Source organism: Pleuronectes platessa, chromosome 20 (genome assembly GCF_947347685.1).
Source record: "Pleuronectes platessa chromosome 20, fPlePla1.1, whole genome shotgun sequence".
Taxonomy (NCBI): Eukaryota; Metazoa; Chordata; class Actinopteri; order Pleuronectiformes; family Pleuronectidae; genus Pleuronectes; species Pleuronectes platessa.
The window spans coordinates 13,076,917-13,098,289 of record NC_070645.1 but is presented as its reverse complement, the minus strand read 5'-3'; the positions used below and the strand labels follow the sequence as shown (position 1 = coordinate 13,098,289).

Genomic DNA, 21,373 nt, shown 5'->3' with positions numbered 1-21,373 from the left:
CAGGGACTCTTTGAGAGAGAGAGAGAGGACGGGGCTTTGATGGAATGCTTTAAAAATATGAGCGTGAAATGAAGCAATAGCTCTCTCAAAATAAAAGACTGCGCTCCTGAATAAAGATAGAAAATGAACTCCATATGGGACCTCCATTATCCCCAGAGGTGGATGAAGCATATAAAGGATATTGATCTGAGCTAGTTTGTAAAAGAAATCATGTGACAATGGACATGTCACATGGTTTCCTGTGGTGCTGTCAATTAACCTGCTGCAACTGATTGTGTCTCTAATACGTCATTGTCACCACAGGGGTCACGTGACGACAAAGGAAATCGAAAGCCTAATGACATGTTTTATATAAATGATTATGGTTATAGTACAACATTTCTCATTGTTTTAAAAATGTATTGAATTTCTGAAAAACATTTTGCGTCCCATAAAGGGATGAGAGGAAACAGAGAGATGTCTTAATGTATTGGGGCAGTAGGTTGTGTTTGTGCTCCAAGACAATGCACCCACTATCACATGCAGATATGAATTGGAGCCATGAGAGGAGGAGGAAGCAGAGACTGTTGTCATCAGGACACTAGACAGTAGTGAAGGTGTAGCTGTCACACAGGTTCTTTATATAGAGGTCTGCACTGGAAACAGCAAGATAGCAGAAAAACTACTCTCTGAGAAGACAGCAGAAACTGATTTCATTATAAATTTTCTGATTACTCTCTCTCTGATTAATCAGAAAGAGGCTATTTATCTTCAAAACTGATTCTGGGCATTGTTCATGGAGATATTGATATTAAATATTACTGAACAATGTCATATTGGGCAATTCACTGCTTTGTGTTCCTCGTAGAGATTAATGATCATTTATAAAAACTCTACGATAACTTGTGGGGTTCCCCCAGGATCAAATTTAGTGCTACTACTTTTTAGCCCATTGCTGTGTCATCAGATTCCCAACACGCTGCTTCATGCCTTCGCAAACTTGATGACACATGGTCTATCTTTTATATGTATTTTAGATTTATTAAAACTTTTGAAAGCTCAACCAGGATGAAAAAAACATTGTGGCAATAGGTTTTAAGGTTCAGAGAGAGACACAACCCATAAGATTAATTTCTCTAGGAATTGACCTGAGCCAGTGGGCAGGAAACCTCAATGTCATCTTTGACTCGGAACTGAACTTCAGTAACCTGGCATGAAGGCCCAGGGAAATAGGCTCCTTAACTCACTACCAGATGCAACACTTGTTTTGAACTCCATGAAACTCTCAACCAGGACTGCAGTCAATTACCTTGAGCTTCATTCCGTGGTAAACCAATCAGAGCTTAGGATTGTCTTGGAGAGAAGAATACCTTTTGAGGATAATGCAGCTCCTGTCATACACAAAAACAGAGCTGAAACACCACAGCAGATAATAACAACTACCTGAACTACAGTCCACAGCTGGCTGCTCAGGTGCATCTGGGTGTTTCGTCACTTCTATCTTCTTTTAATCCTACAGAACAATGGATCTTAAATATTTTTTCTGAAACTGGGTTTAACTCTTTGCTCTTTCCTTATCCTCCCTCTCAACTGCTCTCCCCTCTTCCTCATTGATTATGTTTCCTGGATCAAGAGCAGTAAATTATACACTGGTGTATTTGAGCGCTTTGCCAACACAGTCTTAAACGAAACCAAAAGAAATCCAAAGAAACACTGGAAAAAAGATGAGAGCAAGTCTAGTCTGTTAAATGTGTAGCTCCGAGAAGCAGCTGGTTGTATCTTAGCTTAGCATAGCTTGGAAACAGGCACTGTCCAAAAGTGGCTCTGTCGACAGGTGAACAACATCTGGTGTTAGCACGTATCTCAAAGACCTAAATGCAGCTACAGTCCTGACAGATGATATGTTGAGTATATTGATGGGTTGCCATCATGATGAAAATGCTTATGACTGAACAAAGCAGAAATTATTTCAAATGTTGGCGTGTTTGTTTGTACCATTCAGCTCAACCAGGACTCTACTGATTTAAAACCGGTTCCTCATGTATAATCTGATAATGATGTGTTTAGAAAGATACCCAGCACTTCCTGAATGAGAAGAGCTACAATGAGATTAAAGTTTTCCAGAAATCAGGGAAAGATAAGGGGGATAAAATGCGTCTATTTCTGGCTTCTCCCCACTTGATTTCACTTTACTCTGAAGTTCAGCTCTCCCATGCATGTGATGTTGAAAGAGCCTGAACTCTATGCTCTACACTGCTTCACAGGCCACATTTCTTCCTCACCTTTCACACAGTGCACAACTTGCGGTTAAAATTTTTGGTCTTCATAGTTGCTCTATAGACACTTGAGAGCATTTACACAACCACATTAAGTCCATTAAGTCTCTCATCCAACTACATATATACTTTGAGCTACACACACAAGTGTTGTTGAGAGAATATTAACAATCATGCTTAGAAAAGCCAAGTCAATAAAAGTTGAAGTATCTCCCTGGAAACTAATGTAAACCCGTAATTGTTACAAAAAAACAGTTGGAAGCCTGAAATTGCCAAACTGAGTGAAGAATTTTGCCAGAAGATAATAAACGATGCTAATTAGGTCAGAAAGTTAGAATGCAGATGGGCAGATTTAGTTCTAGCTTGGTCATAACAATTTGCTTTTAGCCTAACAAGCTCATTATGGGTGAAACGTTCTGTGGTGGATGGACACTGGGCAAAGCTGGAAACATTGATTTTCTTCAGATGCGCATTTGTTGAACAGGTGCTCACATAAATTACTCTCATTGGCTCTTAACTCAAAATGGTTTTATTGCACTCAAAGTAATGAACACAGATGTAACTTAGCTCCCTTGATCCTGTTGTCATTTTCCCTTTCTGGGGCGTCTCCGCTCTGTGTGTGTGTTTGCCCACTTCTTCTAGGAATGACAAAAGTAGCAAGTGCTTTGCTAATATTTTAGAATGAGTTCCAGTTTGGAACCAGGTTTCAGGGTTCATCCTGTAACATGCGTCTTGCACAGTGAAAGTGGCAGCAGTGTACTGGAGTGACTCACAGGCCTTGTCTTGTTGCAGATGCCTCACAGGAGCACTGAACTGAGGGGAACTGGCAGCGCATGTGTCCCCGGACCACCTCAACCAGCTTTGCTCACCACCTGATGAGCAGAAGGCGGACTGATTGCCCAATGGGAGCCATCGAAAGGACAAAGCTGCGAGGTGGTGGAGTCGCTCTATTATGGATGAGGCGCGCCTCAGGGAACCCGGTCGGCATGACAACGTGCTGATAGCGGGTGGTGGCTGATCAGCTGACGGGAGCTCGGTCTCCTCAGGTTACAGATCACAAGTGCATTAACTTTGGATGGACAGTGGTGGACACAGAGAGAAGTTTGACTTTAAAGTGACTTTATCAATTGAATGTGAAAGGAAAGAAAATTCACTGAGATTACCCCGTTTATCACGGACACAATCTGTAAGAGTATTGTTAAATGTCCTAGAATTAATTGTGTTGTCAAGTTTGCTTCCATTAGAAATACAATTTTCATCAAAATCACTTTATCCAACATGATGTGATGTGTTTCAATAAACAGATTTATAAAAAATAAAAACAATCACTTTATCCTACATTCTCATTTAAAATGTTGCCAAAAAATAAACATTGTGCACATGCAACCAATTGTGAAAAAAAAAAAAAAAATGCTCTTCAAGTGGACTGAGAATCCATGAAAGAGTCATGCTGAATATGTATGGCTAGCTCAATACGTGGAGCATATGGAGCCCTTTTCAAAACATTTGCAACACTGACTGATCTTAACAAATCAAAGCCACGGTATTAGTATTGGTAATAAGATTGGTTGAGTGCATCTTAAGTCTGGAGTTGCACGGAATTAAATACAGGGTTATTCAGAGGTCCAGGAAGGAGCGACATGTTGTCTGAGGGTTTGTTTGTTTGAAGCAAGATTACAACATTTACAGCAGGTGATTCATGCAGTGGCCCAAAGAGCTCAACACACTGTATTTTAAGAAAACACCCTGCAGAAGTGGGTCCAGGGGACACGTTGTCGCTCTGCTGTACGAGTCGAGTTCACACGTCCATTTCTGTGACAACACTTCACATAACACCTTACATCCGTGGCGCACACTGAAAATACTGGAGGTAATCAGAGCAGGTTTGTCACAGCCCAGCAATGAATGTTTCAACCAGAGAGTGAAGGGTGTTGACAGGCCTAAGCTGATCTAGAGGTTTATTACCTCGTATATTTAACAGTATTAATATCCTGCAGGTTTATACGACTTTAAATATACATACAAAAGTTGAATTAGAGCAGGAGTTAGCTCTTCTTGGACCCATGAAGAGGGTTATAATGTATCTTACATTTAACCAGGCTTGTATTTCATGTTTTTAAACAGCCTGCAGTCAGATTTGTTTTAGATAAAATAGGAAGACCATCATAATGCTGAAGGACTGTTTTAACATTTCCCATTTCTCCTTTATGTCAAATTTTTAGACTGTTTATATACAGACTGTATAGTATATATGACTTAGTTGGCCAATAACACGATTGGCTTTTGTTTTAGCTTTTAATCTAGTTTCTCCAGTCTCTTTGTCCTGATATCTGTCAAATACAGCTCACATTATATCACATGTATCTTCAAAATTAAGCAGATTACTTCACTTTGTGGAGGTCATGCTAGTTCTCATCTCTACATACATTCATTTATAATTCAGAAGATCCGTGTGTCGTTCACTACTCAGTACGGTCATGACATTTTATGACATTTACACATGTCACTATCATAGGGGTGTCTTTACTGAGTGTCGCATTTTAATTTTTTTTTTTAAAGTGAACTAGCAGCATGGTTAATTAGTAGTAGGACTTGACACGAGTAGTTTTTCTCGAAGCAAAGTTATATCTTAATGATGCTTCTGGAGCTGATGTGACAATTTAACCACCAGACAGCGTACAAGGGGAACATGCAGAAAGTCTTACACTAACATCCGCACAACCCCACTCATCTTTATCTCACAAGAACCCAGAGCATTAACTCTTTCCTCTGACCGACACATTAGGGCATCGAACAATAGGATAAAAGCAGAAAATGATGGAAAGAAGTGGATCAGGGCGTCTAAACTGAGGATATAGAGCCATTCAAAGCTTTGGAAAACATTGTGATTTGGCTCCCACCACAAATTACAGCCCATCTTATTATTATTGACTTTAGGAGGCAGATGAAGAAGAAATTATATTGGTATCAAGACTATCAAGACAAACATTTCTTGCATTGTGATGTATTTCTGAGTTCAACCAGTCAGATGTTACCCTACAGAAGATAAAAAGGAGCATTTGCTACTAGTTCAACACCATCTGAATAAAGAATTTAAAAAGCAGCTAGCTGCGTTTTTTAAGTATTCAGGAGAGCAGAGATATTACTTTAAGCCATCCATGCAGTAAAAGAGAGAGGTGTGGGGGTACAGGTGACTCGTGGGAATGTGATCCCGGCCTCTCGGGAAAGCCTGCAGCATCAGACCGTCGTGAATTATTCATCGGTTACACGCTGAACCACTGGCAATCGTGCCAGGGTCGTCAAGGCAACCATAGCCCTTCTGCCCACACCAGTAACCACAAACCCACACACAAACTGTAAACTGCTGGACCTGATATTCATGCTGTAAAATTTTGAATTTGCATAAGACTAAACATCACTTCTAATGATACCAAAGCTGTCAGCTGACTCAGATGCAATGTTATTGTTGCAGAGGCTGAACAATGCTGTGCTTCTTATTAAGCCTACACGCACACAATGACACACACACTGAAGAAATGCTTTATGCATGCGATGTTCAGCATCTGAGTGGCTCCATTAGGACAAAAGGTCCCAAAAATGTCACCCAAAAATCTCACAGCCTGATCACACATTCTGATCCGAACCGAACCTCTGACACTAAACCCTCTGCAGGGACGGTGCGCAGCATTTCCATGACTTCAGATGTTAAAAAAGAAATGTCTGGATCGTGATGTCTGACACCGGCCGACGTTCTCAGAGCCGACTCCCTCTGCAGGTTTCCACAATTACATATTCACACTGCTGCAAACACAAGGTTCAAAGATTGCAATTATAGACTGCAACAGTTTCCATGAATCACAAAACTGTGCTGCATAAATATGCGCACACACACGTATATTTCTGATATAATTGACAGCATGTAATTCTGCAGTTGTCAGTCACATTAAAGATTTAGCAGCTCAGTAAGCTGTGACCAATGACACAGATCTGTGTGCGTCTGCTTGTGTGTGATCATGAATCATTTAGGTCAGTGCAGGTGTTGTTGTATTTCTCTAGGATTGGATGAACAGACTGACACAGACACCCCGGTGGCTCACAAATCTGCTCTCCTACCAAAGCCAAATGACGTCAAGGGCGCTGTATGTGTGTGTGTGTGTGTGTGTGTGTGTGTGTACTTGCAATCCATGATTGCTGAGTAAGAAACGACAATGGAGCACAGAAGTATAAACACAGTGTATAAATGCACCTGCATGCAGTCCGACACAGGAAGAGAACTCATGCAGTTCATGAAGGAGGAAAACAAAACTTGGCTGCAACAAATACATTGCTCCTTGGATCAAAATAAGAGTGTGATTATTTCCAGAATAAAAGGCTTGAACTGTGCAAGTTATTGCATAAATAACTCAAAATCACACTATGTAAGCCTTTTAATGGGCATATCGGAATTGTTGTTATGTTTGTAGACATAAAAACTGCGATACTGATGCTGATATATATTTATATATATAGAAAATATCAGCATCAGCATTGGCCCAAAAAAAACATGTCCATGTCTTGCCCACTGTCAGCGGGGATTGGCTCCTGCTCCCCTCGCTACCCTTAAAGTCTAAGCAGTATCTAGTGGATGTAATATATATTGTTGTTTATCACTGTTGTATTGCAAAAATAAATTGTATTTATGTGGATGAATGTGTGATAAATAAATGCATTTTATGTTTGTCATGCTGTCAACACTGTGATGTCCATGCAATTTTTCCACTTAGACAATAAAGTCTATTTTGTCTTATATGCTGATTTAGCTGTAACTCAGTTTTACACCCTAATATCAACATTAGCATCAGCCCCCAAAGATCCATATGCTGAACAGTGCACACAAAAAGGGACTAATATTCTCATGTAAATAAAAGAGACTGAGAACGATAGATTCAACACTTCTGCACTTTGTAATTATGCCAAAAGTGCTGCTGCAGAAGAAGCATTGCATAATGAATGCGAGCGTAGTTGAGCAGTAAACACAAGTGCTGATAAAAACTGGGACAGGAAAGAAAAGGTATAGTAACACACCACAAGTGTTGTATTGAGGTGCTGACGACCGAGTATAGACTTGAGAGCACGCTCTGGCTCCATATGCATTTTCCTTACATCAAAGATGGATGATGCTATGGCCCTCAGGCGTTCTTCAAGATCAACAACAGTAAGACACCCTGTCATCTATCTGAATAAAGGACAAATGCATATGGAGCCAGAGAGTGTGACACGGGAAAGAAAAGGAGCATTCAAACTACATTAAGAGATAGTTCAAGGAATAACGCAGCAGCACTGAGTGCGCTGACTGACTGCCAAGACACTCATGGGAAATGCAGCACAAAAGCAGCAAATAGGATCACTGTGAATAATGTACAGTTAAGTTTCAGCCTCATTCAAAGTCTCTAGTGACACACAGGACAGTGGTAAGCAGAGACAGGGCCGAGGACAGTGAGGACCACGAAGAAGCTGGTTCATGTCAGATATGAGAGGGAAGAGGGAGACACAAACACAGATCAACACATATAAACACATATAAACACGCACACACACATGCACGAAGACTGAGACGAGAGAACAAACATCCCTGGGAGTGAGAGAAGCTGTCGGCACTCACACTTTCTGCTGGACTAAGTCCTAAAGAGATAACGAAAATGAGTACACACACACACAATATTCACTGCAGGTGTTATTACCCAGATGCCACTCATAGGCTGAACGTGGCGGCTGGTAACCTGAGCTGTGACAGGAAGGAAGCGCCGACATTCTCCGCATAGTGACAGCAGCACTGAGTGGTCTGCACTGACTCAGTATTTACAATGGTGTGGCCAACATCAATACATTTATATTAATGAGGACGTGGGTGTTATGTCTATCTGCACTAATACATAAACACACACACACATAGTTTAGCGTTTTCAATCATTTCTCATTACCAGGTTTCACTGTTATTATGACGGTGTCTGAATACTTAGGACTACAAGTCAAAAACAGAGGTTTGTATTTCTACATCTGGACCAAAGTCTGTGTCGTGCTGAAACCTTTGCTCAGATCAGATGAAAGAATAATGATCCACCACAAATTGATTATTGATCAATCAATGGTGACCATGTCAAAAAGCTACAAAAAGCTCTGCAGAATCAATCAAGTTCATTTGGGTTGTTTACTGATCCAAACAACCAATCAATTAACTGAAAGCATAATGAGCACATGGATAGCGAAAATAATTAGACAGAAAGAGAAATGGACTATGAGCCAGAAAAAAACAGACAAAAAGACAAACAGAGAGATGGAAAGAGACCGGGAGAGAAAAGACAAAGAGCCAAGAACAGATTGAGAGAGAGAGTGACAAACAAAGAGAAAGACAAGAGGCAGAGACAGAGAGAGATTGAGAAAGACAGACAAAGAGAGAGAAAAACGAAAAGAGAAAGACAGATAAACAGACAGACGTCTATTCAAAAACAGAAAGACAGATGTAGGTCCACAGACAGAGGCAGGGCAGCAGCTTTGTCCCCCCCTCTGTTGTGCAGCAGATTATCTGAGCCTTGTCTCTGCTGAGCCCGGGACAATGACTCAAACACTGAGTGTGACACCTGAAGTCTCTGTCCAGTACCGAGTGATGCAGTGACACGCTCACAAGGCCTCAGTGCCGTCAGTACTGCTGCTGCTGCTGATAGTGCTGCTGTGTTTTCTTGAGAAAGTGACTGTGTGTATACAGATCTGAACATCTGAAATCCAGCAGTGGAAAGAGTAGGGGGCTGAGGCAACAAAAACAGCAGAGCCGCAGCGGCATTCAGGATGAGTATGTCCCCATTTCGCTCCAATTACACCTAATGTAGATGCATTGTGAGTCACATGGTGCTTGCACTCAAAGCTTAAACTGCCGGCGAAGAATCAGCCCACTGCACAGGACCAAGAGTTCCAGCAGCTCACTGAGCTTGAAACTTGTTAACTGCTACACACACATCATAAAGTGAAACCCTCAAAGCACCAGAGAGCGGAGAACCACCACCGTCCACGAAACAAGAGGAGAGCCGAGCAGAGATCAGGATGTGCTTTATTATGAAGTGTAATTTCATCCTCAAACACAGACAGGAAAAACAGATTAAACATCCATTATCTCTTAATTACTCTGAGTTACATAACCAACTAATGATAATAATGAGCCGAGGCCACCCACACTGTGTGCCCTTGCATTAAGGAGCATTAAATGTTACATTATAAGTCTTTAACACCAAAATTAGTGAGTATACGCTGTTAAAAAAAAAAAGCAATTGACTCCTTTACCACTGTCAATATAGGAGTTTATATGGAACTAAATTCTTGCCAAATCTTAACATACAAACAAAACAGTGTGGTTAAAAAAAGAAAAATTGTACATGTAATATTTTTTTTCACTTGAATGAAATTCAGAAAGCTATTTGTTTCTGAATCATCTTTTATTACAAAATATGTTGTGTGTATTTGTTTCTCATTTGTATTTTTGTCCTACAAACAAATTTGGTTTGTTAGTGGTGTTATGCATTTGCAATGGTAGGGAATTTTCAGTATTTTTCATGAGTCATGTTCGATGTCACGAAAACTCAAGATAACAGCGTGTCGGAAACCTTAACGCTTGCTAGTGCATATTGTTCGATGCGGAGAAGAAAAACAAACAGATGACGATCTGAGCCAGAGCCGATAAAAACGAAAACAAATTGACCTTGGAATGAATTTCGAACTACATGTTAGTGGGTATTAGGGCTAATTTATGCTCAACGCTATTCCTTACGGATATGGACAAAACAGATGCAGTACCACCAGAGATCATTGGGGGCAGTGTAGACAACAGTTCAAGCGAAATATGATTCTATTGAAGTTCCTTCGACCGTTTATGACACGTTTGTAGATGTCAGAAACTCTCCACTCTGTGCTGCCTTCTACTGGATGTAGTGCTCAAGAACTACGTCAATGTAAAAGACACATGGTAGTAGACAGACAGTGATGGCCGTATCATTTGAAGCAGACGAATGTTTATTCGTACGTAAAGGCGGCATTAATTACCCTATAGTAGGTTTTTTTTGACCAGTGGAAAAGGGGTTTATGTTTTTTGGGATTAAATCAAATCTCTTAAGTCAGATCTGCAAGTACAGGGCAAGTTCTGAAGTTCTGATACCTCCCACCTCATTAATACACATCTGTCTTCGTTATTACATCTGTAAGCTGTGGTTTATGAGACAAACACACACACACACACACACAAACACACACACAGTCAGAGCCAGGCCAGTGTCTCCGGGGAAATCCTCCACATGTTTTCAGAGCAGCAGCCGTTAACGACGTGGCTCTGGACAAGTACAGTAGAGTTGTGCTGCCGTTACAGGCTGTACTTGTCCATGTGGCAGCAACAGTGTTTACACAGCACTGACTATATGAGACGTGTTTCAGGCTGTGACTGCGCCCTGCTTCAGCCGCCGCTGACATACACACACACACACACACCTTCACAGTTTGCTGTCACTCTTCCCCAGCAACGTCTCCCTCTGGAACAAGTGCTCAGTTTAAAGCTCCAGCCTCAACCGCGGTGGGTCAGACTAACGGTCTCTCCAGGAGCTCTCTCAGTCCCTCTCTCCCCCGGACGAGGATGGTTTGATTCCTCATGTGAGGGTCACACACATAAAGCTCTGATAAGTGTGACCACAGAGGAATCTTGACTCTGAACAGGAAGTGCCCCATCCACATAACCTCAACCTCATAATACTTATAATACACATGTCTCACTTCAGGGGGTTTAAAGTTTCAAGTGACCTGCCCGCCCCAGACAGACTTACTACAATTCCAAGGTGTGTAAAGAACAAGCCGGGACAAAGGTCAGATTGCTTTGACCACGTCTACAATGAGACAGCGACGAGAGACACCAGGACTGGGGGAGGATAATAACCTGGGTACACAGAGCGAGGAGTGTGTAATCAACTCCGGAACTTACAATAAAGTAGTTTACTGGTGGTGATGATGATGATGTACCTTAGAGGGAACAGCCAAAGTGGACCAATATAAGTGAAATGACATACAGTATAACTTTAGTATGCAAGGGAAAGATGTCCTCATGCACTCAGCAATTCTGACTTTCCTCCTCTTTCTGTCATGTGAGCTGACCGACCCGCAGCATCTGGACCAAATCTGCTGCCTCTCTGCCTTCCAGAGGAAACGGTGCACCACGCCAAAGCTCGCAAATCATGTGGATACGTGGATGCAGGACATGGATGTCTGTCAGCAGACGTGCCAGGATGTTCCTGTGTGGTGTCTGTGTTAGTCCATAACAGTGTGTGAGGCCTGGAAGGTGCAGGGATGCAATAACCAGAGAATAATGCAGATTTCAGCGTCTCATCTGACTGTCCACAGTCTGTCCTCACACAATAAAGTACCAGTCTGTCTTCATGTAAACCAGTCTATCCTTATATAAACCAGTCTGTCCCCCAGTAAAACATATCAGTTCTTCTCCAAAACGAGTCTGTCCTCACACAAATTACTTTGTCCTCCTATGTCCTCAGATAAACCAGTCTGTTGCCATATAAACCCGTTTGTCCTCCTCTAAAACCAGTCTTTCCTCATATAAACCAATCTGTCCCAATTAAAACCAGTTTGTCCTCATATAAGACCAGTCTGTCCTACTCTAAGACCAGTCTTTCCTCATACAAACCAATCTGTCCCCATTAAAACTAGTCTGTCCTCCTATAAGACCAGAGTGTCTTCATGCAAAACCAGTCTGTCCTCCTATAAGACCAGTGTGTCTTCATGCAAAACCAGTCTGTCCACATGTAAGACCAGTCTGTGGGACCATGTGCTACTCGGCTGGCACATCTGGATCTGCCAGGCTGCTGTGAAGTGGACACACATGAACTCTGAAGTTTCCTGACTCTGTTTAAACCCAGTGTACAGATAAAACAGGGATTTTTCATTTCTAGCAGTGCTCTGTTGAAAGGGAGCAGACACAGGCAGGCCCGGGAGGGAAGAGGGGGACACGAGAGGACCGCTGTGAGGAAGAGGAGGAGGACGCCTCGCTGCTGGGGAACCAACGACACACGGCGGTGATGCGGAGCCCCACAGGCCGCTGCTCTCCCCGGGTCTTACCTCCACGCTGAACGGCTGCTCCTCTCCGTTCACGGAACATAAAATCCACAGCAGCAGCTGCAAACACAGCGTCCTCACACAGCAGCCGTGCACGCGCAGCGCCGGAGGAGCCATGGTGGAGCCGCCGGGGACGCTCGGCTCCTCGGTTCGCTTTGTATTTACAGTCGCTTCCTCTCAGACGAAACGAACAAAAAAATCCTAGACGTCGAGCAGCGGACGAGAGGAGCTGGGGGTCGGCTGCTTCCGCCGCGGTTGTCAGCAGGAGATTGTCCCCGGGGAAAGATGAAGCTGTTAACGCCTGTCAGCAGCCTCCCGGTCCCGCAGTCCCCGGGTCGGTCCTCCGGTGCAGCGGCCGTTGTTCCAAGCGGACGAGTCCAGCCCGTTTTCTGCTCCGCGCGGCATAGCTGCCCGTTTTCTATCGTGTTTCCCACCGAGTGCGCATGCGTGAACCGAGCGCCCCATCCCACTGCTCCTCTAGAGGGTCCAGCAGAACCAGCCTGTTTTCATCTAAAGCCAGTCTGTCCTCCTTAAAACAGTCTGTTCTCATATAAAAACACTCTGTTCTAATATGAAACCAGTAAGTCCTCATATATACCCAGTCTGTTTTTGTCTAAAACCAGTCTGTCCTCATATAAAACCAGTCCGTTTGTTAAGACCAGTCTGTCCTCCTACAAAACCAGTCTGTTTTAACCTAAAACCATTCTGTCCTCCTTAAAACATTGTGTCCTGAACCAGTCTGTTCTCATTTGAAACCAGTCCGTCCACATATAAAACCAGTCTGACCTCATATAAAACCAGTCTGACCTTATCTAAAACCAGTTGGACCTTATATAAACCAGTCTGTCCTCATATACCATCTGTCTGTCGTCTTATCAGACCAGTCTGTTCTCATTTGAAACCAGTCCGTCCCCATATAAAACCAGTCTGACCTCATATAAAACCAGTCTGTCCTCTTGCAAAACCAGTCTGACCTTATCTAAGACCAGTCTGTCCAAATACAAAACCATTCTGACCTCATATAAAACCAGTCTGTCCTCAAATAAAATCAGTCTGTTTTTATTTAAAACCAGTCTGTCCTCCTCAAAGCCCACTTTGTCTTCCTGAAACCAATCCATCCTCCTGTAGAACCAGTCTATCCTTTTGTAAACCATGCTGTCCTTATGTAAACCAGTCTGTCCTCATATGAAACCATCTCGTCTTGTTTACTCAGTCCTCGCCTGAATGTAAAAGAAACAATTTTTTTATTCTCTATCAGCAAATTATTGTAACAGCTGTATTTCCATGTATTTACCAAAATAAAAGCATGAACAGCTTCAGGTCACCAGGTCCAAATTTGAAACATATTCCCAACACAGCTTCAACATCAGGCTGCAGGTTGTTTTGGTTTTTCATATTTATAAATTAAAAAGACAGCTTTAAGGAAAGTCCCTCATAACTTACAACAAGCAGGATAAAGCACTGCTTCAGGATCAGCTGTCAGTGAGTTAAAAACTCCGTCAGGTTTATGTGAGGATACAGCTGATGCTTTGTTTTTACACTGGTTCTTTGTGTTGGTGGTTGTTTTTGTGTTTTTTTTCTCTGCTGATACAATGTGTGTGTGGGTGTTATTTACTGAATTCATTTTATGCATCATTTAGCTCCACCAGAGGGCGATGATAGGCTCAGCGCTCCCTTCAGTAAATGTGGCTGAGTAATCCTGCTGTGGCTCGGCCTCCGGTCAGATGATGACCGTTGGGACCGTCACTACTTACTGTAGACAAACTGATGTGGGACCTGATTTTACAGGAACACCTCTCATCAAGTGTCTTTACAAACATGGAGCTTACTCTTATCGTGTCATGCAACAGGAAATCTGCAGAATATTACATCCTTCAGTGTAGAAAGATTTAGAGATATTTACTGATGTGTCGCCACGGCACACAAAGAAATGTGTGTCTGAGGAAAAAACTGATTTCTTCACATAATAGAAGAGAGCCTGCTCAATGATTTTCCACTTAGACTTAAACACCAAGGGATATAGTTTGTGTGTGTGTGAGTGTGAGTTGGTGTGCCCGTGTGTGTGAGCCTGTGGGTCTGTGAATGCAACAGCAATTAGCCCATTGCTGAGATTTCAATTTACACCCCCTCAACATACACATGCACACTCGCACAGGTTTGTGCATAGAATGATTACTCCAAAACTACAGGACACACAACTTGATGGAGGGATGCTGTGTGGGCCAATCCGGATTCAGGATCGACTGAGTAATAACATTCTAGTATAGACCTTACATTGATTTCCACTTATCGTGAACAGCCTTACCAAAACCTCAACCCTAACCTTAACCTGACCACACATCTCATTTTACCCCTATCCTCAATCAGGACTTGAAGAAATTATGTTTTGTCTCATTCAGGACCAGGCTTTGGTCCCCATGATGTGTACTTGTCCTGACAAAGTCAGTATTTATGCTGGAAAAGTTCCTAAACAGGCAACAATAACAAGTGTACACACACAAACAGGCACCTCACCAACCTGCCTGAAGTACACTCACTGATTATTATTGAATAGTGTCATTTCCTTACTGTTAGGTTTAAGAGTTTTGTGTTTCCTGTGTTTATGAGAGTTTATGGGCAGTGGTTGTTGCTTGTTAAAATTCAGGAGACAGTTTTATTTATCGCCACTTTCATTTATTTTACAGTCATTTCACTTGAGATGCAGATTTATTTAATCTCCAAAAACAAAACCTTAACCATTAACTGCATCGTATTTGAAAACACAGCGGAAACAGCATCAGTCGCACAGAAGTCGAGTCCCTGAGTTTTTGTCCTATGGACTGAAATCACTTCACTGATCTGTGATCAACGTGTGAAAGTTTCTCTTTCTCTCTTTGTTCTCCTCGCGTTCATTTAGAAGTTTGTTGGCCACCGAAATCATTTTCTCATCCTGGCTTCCTCTCTCTCTTTTTCCAGTTCCCGCTTCCTCTCCTCCTCCTCTTAAAGATTTCCTCTCTCAATCGATAATCCTGAATAGCCTTTCTGAAGTGTTCTGGCGCTTTCCAACTGGTCCTCCCACCAGTGCAGATTTTTTTGCCAGGATCGTCAAAGCGTCCCTTTCCAAACATGACTGTCTGATAAGTGCTGCATCTGCTCCCAGTCAGACCTCCTGGACCTCTTGGCAGCACCAATCCAAAGCCTCCCATCCATCTGCCTTTTTTTCTCTGAGTAATAAGGAAAAGATTAGATGTTTGTATTATTTAAGGCTAGTTTATTTTGGAAGATTTGCCTGGGATTTTCCTTCCCTTCTCAGGGAGTAAAACTTCATGTCAAAGTATGTATAACTGCTCATACTCCTCCTGAGGTTGGATGGGGTCGTCACATTAACCTTCTCAGCCCAGATGAAGCTCCAGGGTCGGGCTGGAAGCGCAGCGAGGAGCCGCCCTCTCAGATTGATTATAGGTCTCAGATTGATGTGTTATCCTGTGACCTGCCACAGTCGACTAAAGGAAAATCCACTCTGCTCCAGTCCTTTTTCACAGTTGGACCACTTACTTGTGTTTTTCACTCTGACAACGTTCTTTTCTTTCACATGGAAATTCTTCCAAACCTTGAACTTTTTGCTGAAGTAAGCAATTACTTTTTGATTATTTCATGCAGGCTCTATTATCATTGTGCATCTTACAACATTTTACACAAAGATATTTACATTTAAAGAGTTTCGTGAGCCGCGTTTCGATCGCAGGAACTTTTCTGCAGAACTAGGAACCCTTGCAGGAATTCCTTCCCTTTCCACCTGCTGTCAAATTTGATTTCACTCACTAATTTAAAAACCTGAAGTGGCAAACCGACTGCTACCAGTTTTGAGTTTAAAGTTCTGAGCATCCTGAAACTATGAAAACGTAGGACCAATGGAGTGACATGGAAGTCCAGGCTCGGTTTAGTATTTTTACTGAGCACGACATCCAGCGCAAACTGGAATCTCAAAATGATAAACCTGTGTGCTATGATCTCGAGCAAGCTGAGCGAGCTGAACATCCTCCCGGAACCAGTGCCGGGAACAGCTACAGAAATATACCCAAGACTACAAAAATAAAAGACAACACAAACAAAAGTGGTTCTAGCCGAAGGACCAGCAAGTTCGGTTGCATGGCTGACTCTTCTTTTTTTTTAGGATTTATGGAGTCTGTATTTCAAGTCCACCAGTAGACATTTATTCGTTCACTTCAATAAAACATGAAAAGTGTTGGCCCAGTGTCTCCCAGCTTGTGTTATATCCTTTCTCGCTGCCAGTCGTTGCAGCAAGTTCCCACATGTGAAGTCATTTCACCAAGCAGAGCATGGCACCGCATGTGCGCTGAGGTAAAACCCTTTCATTTTTGCCATTTTGAGTCATGACTTGGCTCGGCTCTCTCTCGGATATAAGTGATGCAGGAAACCAGCACATCTGGGTCTCTGGCCCCGTCAGTCATGTGACTACACCTCCTTCCATGAAGTTTGAACCTGAAGCAAAACGCTGATCTCCATCAACCCCAGCCACTATGTCAGAGTCGGGCACCGGCATGTATGAGATTTGCATTCAGAAAAACAGCAGAAATAGGTCTGCTGTGAAACAAACCAGACATTAACATGTTGAGCTTAGTGGTGCAGGAATTAAAAACAAGCAGATTCACTGGGTTCCTGTTTCCAGGACAGAGAGAGAACCATAAAGGTACCAAAAACATACCACAACTGATTGACGTTTATAACAACTTGAGTTCTTGGTCTGAGATGGGACACAAATTGAATGTTGATGTACGATGTTGGCACCGGAGATAAATCTGCAAAATAGTGCAATGTGGAAAGAATTATTGGGCCAATATGAGTTGTTTCTCTTGTTGTGAATGCTCCTGAGCGCAGCACATTCTGCTGGATTCCTCGTATATGAAAGGCAAACTCCAGACAAAGTCTGAACACCATTTTCCAGACGTATTGTGGAGTTTATGTCTGAGAAGAGCAATAGCGCGGTTTTTCTCTTGATGCTTTTCGTCCCAATTATTTATTTATCCTTTCATGATTTATACACGAGACAGAAAACGAGAGTGCACTGAGGTCGAATGAGAAAACAGAGGGGTACAATGGTATATCATCGGTATAAAAATGTTTATTGACCTATTGATTATTTTCCAGCGTCAGCATATTTAATGAAAATAAACTGGTCTTCAGATACATGAGCACGGGCTGACAAAAAACTGTCTCTTGATGTAGGATAGAGACGAAACACACAGGCGGTCAGAGAGACTCTCCCACTCCTTGAGTCTGTCTATTCAAACTTTGTGGTCGATCATTTCCAGAGTTCAGTGGGGCTGTCAGAAAATAAAAACCTGCTCTGCCAGCTGTTGTCAACAAGCCTCACAAACCTGTTACACCATGAAAACTCCACAGTGTGAAATGAACTGTGTAAGATCCTGGATCAGTCCGACACTGTCAGCCGCTGTCAAGATGCTCGCCCCTGCAAATCAGCTGAAATCTACCAACAACCCCATCAAAACTCACATCTGCTCAGATGCAACGAAGCTGAAACATTGCTGGGGGTGAATTGACAGCCAATAAATGACATTTGCAGTTTACATTCAATTTCTACTGTATATTTTTTATATACTGTTTTAACTCAATTTGAGGGTAACATGGCGCATGGCTCAAAAGCAACAAACAAGCAACTCTACCGCTCAGTGATCAACAAGTTATGGATTTCTTTATCCATCCTACCACTCATTTTCTGCCTCTCTACATGGCAACCAAAGTAGAAGAGTTTCTCATCATGGCCTCTCCCCACCAAAGTTTTCCAGCTCCTCCTGGAGGATCCTGAGAGTTTCTTAATTCAGAAGACATATTGTATGTGTTCTCACAACCCGGTCCTGGATGATCTCATGCTTTCCATTCTCATAGGTCCAATATGATGCCATTTTTTTCTGCTGGCATTTGTGAACATTTGTACTGCATTTATTTAGCACCTCTCTTGTCTTTAACCACTCAAAGCAGTTAATTCATCCATTGACACACATACACTTGGGAGGAAAACTGGTGATTCATTGTCTTACATCTTACAGACTAATGAGACTAATTGAACCACCAACCTTCTGGTTTGTAGACGACCAACTCAAGTCTCAACTCAAACCACAGACTAGTGAGATTTCTAACTTTTTCCTGGCTTTGCATGGAGAATCCTTCTGTCTCCAGTCTTTAGGATTCAGCTCAAGCAACTGGATGTGACATGATATTAACTGTACCAATATTGGATTGGTATCAGTCCTTTCATCGAGCTCTAAAGATTTCCCAGAATGTTCAAACTGTTTCTTGGAGTTTTCTGGGAGTTAATCTTCCTTTTCAGAAAAAAACACAGACCCTGTGTCTCCACACAAACTGCAAACTCTTTATATTTGTCATTAAGTGCAGAAGATGGGACGTGGCCAAGTGTCTCCCACTGAAGTTATTAGCAGCATCACTCTGCCTTATTCCCACTAGCACAAGTTTGAAGAAGAATCTGTTGGCCACACAGAGCCAGGGAGAGGGGGAGGGGGGGTGAGACAGAGGGAGAGTTTGCCAATAGCGCCAATCGACCTACTTCCGGCGAGGATCAGGTTCAGGTTTTTGGCCGGTGGGTGGCTGCATGCTACGAATGTTTATCCCGTACAGGAAGGGTGGAAGCATTTTTAGGGAGAGCTGCTGTAACCACAAGCAATCACAGGGGAAAATCTCCCCCAAAGCTGTCCACGTGTGTGTGTGTGTGTGTGTGTGTGTGTGTGTGTGTGTGTGTGTGTGTGTGTGTGTGTGTGTGTTTGTGTGTGTGTAGTGAATTAGCTTCCTTTGCTTTGACTTTGAAGCTTACAGTTTCTGGTCTTATCAGATTTATGGGGAGCTGCTGCAGCCGCTGTGACATTGCAGTGACCGTGCAGAAAGTAGAGTCAGTATAATAATGTGTGTTGGTGGATGAGCTACAACATTAAATCTGATAACTGGTTTTACCATTGTGGCGGATCAGTGAATGGTGATAGCAATAGATACATGTATACAGGTCATAGATACAGTACATTTGCATATAGAGTATAATCCATTCTAATATCACATTTCTAACTGATTTAAAAAAAAAGTTTATTTATTTATTTATTTATGGGTTGGACATGGCTCATGACGTTACCCACTGTTCGACTGTGACCTTGCAGGGTCAATTCTCACCTCGACTGTTTGGAAGTCACTAAGTCAGGACAGTGGTAATGGAGGATGGCTCGTGAGTGGAAATCTGGAGAGCTGTCCATCATTGAGAGACGTCCACCCCCCGCTCCTGCACCTGAGACAGCCGTCTTTGCCACAGGTTCTTAACTATGAAAGATGCTGACAGTTCATTCACGCTTTCAGTCCCAGTTTTTTAAACTATTGTATCAGAATCAGAATTATTTTTATTGCCATGTATATTTGCACATACAGGAAATTGCCTTGGTGTGGTTGGTGCACTGTACAAACAACAATATAAAAACAACAATATAGAACCGATTGTTACTAGAATAAAGTTGACAAGAAAACAAAATCCAATATAAAATGCTGCAGCCACAATCCAAACTCTGAATTTGATTTCAATCATGTCTCCAGTCTGCAGGAGATTCTGCACTGACTTCCTGTATCTCGATTTGAAAGTTCTTGTACTTGTCTGCAAATATTGAAATGACCTCACTCCTCCCTACATCAGAGATCTTCCTTCACTTTATGTTTCAGCCAGATCACTAAAATGTTCCATCTGTGGACTATAAAAGTGCAACTGAGGCCTCCTTCCGTTTTAATGCCTCTAAACCGAGGAGCACTCTGCCTCTGGATATCCAAAGCAGAGCTCCATCAGTATTTAAAAAAACAAACTAGAGGCCTGTTTTGTTTTAATTCGGCTTTTACTATTGGGAAATGTTACAGCCTCAGTCTTTATGTTTTAATCGGTGGTTTTCATAATTATTTCCATCCTTTCTTTTATTGTGTTGACTTTTATTTATATGCTTTTATTGACCTATCCTGCTAAGCGAAGAACTCGGGGCTACATATTTGTGTATATATAAAGTTGAGTTGAGTTCTGGAGCGTGGGACTGAGGTCGGCGGTCCCTGATCAACGGCTCAAGACGTGAATGCCACGGCCGAGGAGAGAGTGCTGTTGTTTGTATTCAGGGAGGCAACGGCTCAGGTTGTGAGAAATCCATCAGAAGTGTGTCCACGATAAGAAGATGTATTCATTCGAAAGGTCAGACTTGTCTGAAACAGACAGCTGGAGATGTTTGCCGATATTACATTATCTGTGTATTGAACCTTTTGAAGGTGGGGGGGGGGACAAACAATCAACAGACAGGCAGCTGCATGCAAATAGAGGCCTGAGGTTTTCCACTGTCGTTTTATTTGTTTCTTTTTTATGGAACAGAAATATATGAGGGGTGAAAACCGAGAAGGTCGACACATGCAGATAATCAGAGTTAATGTCTGTTTGTGGAGGAGAAATTGTTGCTACAATCCTCAGCTGCAATTTCTGTCTTTGCCGTCAAACTGAATTGTCTCATTGGGTCCTTTATGATTTGTTTGGTCGTGCAACAGGGGAGACGTTGCAGGTGGGGATATCAGAGTCTCTCTGCTGGTGCCACGGAACCACATGAGAGCCAGAGTGGAGGATTAATTAGAGGTCAGAGGTCAGAAAGGGTCACATGTTCACAATCATCTCAGCATGGACTCATGTGGAGATAGTTAGCTCCAAGGAGGTCGTGTGCGTTTGCTTGTTTGTTTGTCTGTTACTCACATATGTTACTCAGCATGTAACCGCTATTAGGCTGATTACCATGAAACTTGGTGGAAGGATCCAGTAATGGTTGGGGAAGAACCCGGTTAATCCAGGTTCGGATTCAGGCTTTGTTTTCACTTCCTTAACATTGAAAGATTGGGTGTTTTTCTTCTTTTTTGGGGGGGATTTCTCAGAGAATTACGTGTGAATCATGATGATAAAAATC

General features: G+C 42.4%; 1 protein-coding gene across 1 annotated transcript in view; it reads right to left on the bottom strand.

Moving 5' to 3' along the window:
- Positions 1 to 12,788, bottom strand: part of LOC128425982 (matrix metalloproteinase-16) — a 63,398-nt gene extending 50,610 nt beyond the window's left edge. Inside the window, exon 1 of the mRNA XM_053412830.1 lies at positions 12,390 to 12,788. Within this exon, the coding sequence (XP_053268805.1) occupies positions 12,390 to 12,503 (114 nt within the window). The 5' untranslated portion in view covers positions 12,504 to 12,788. The remainder of the gene's footprint in view (positions 1 to 12,389) is intronic.
- Positions 12,789 to 21,373: the final 8,585 nt, after the last annotated feature.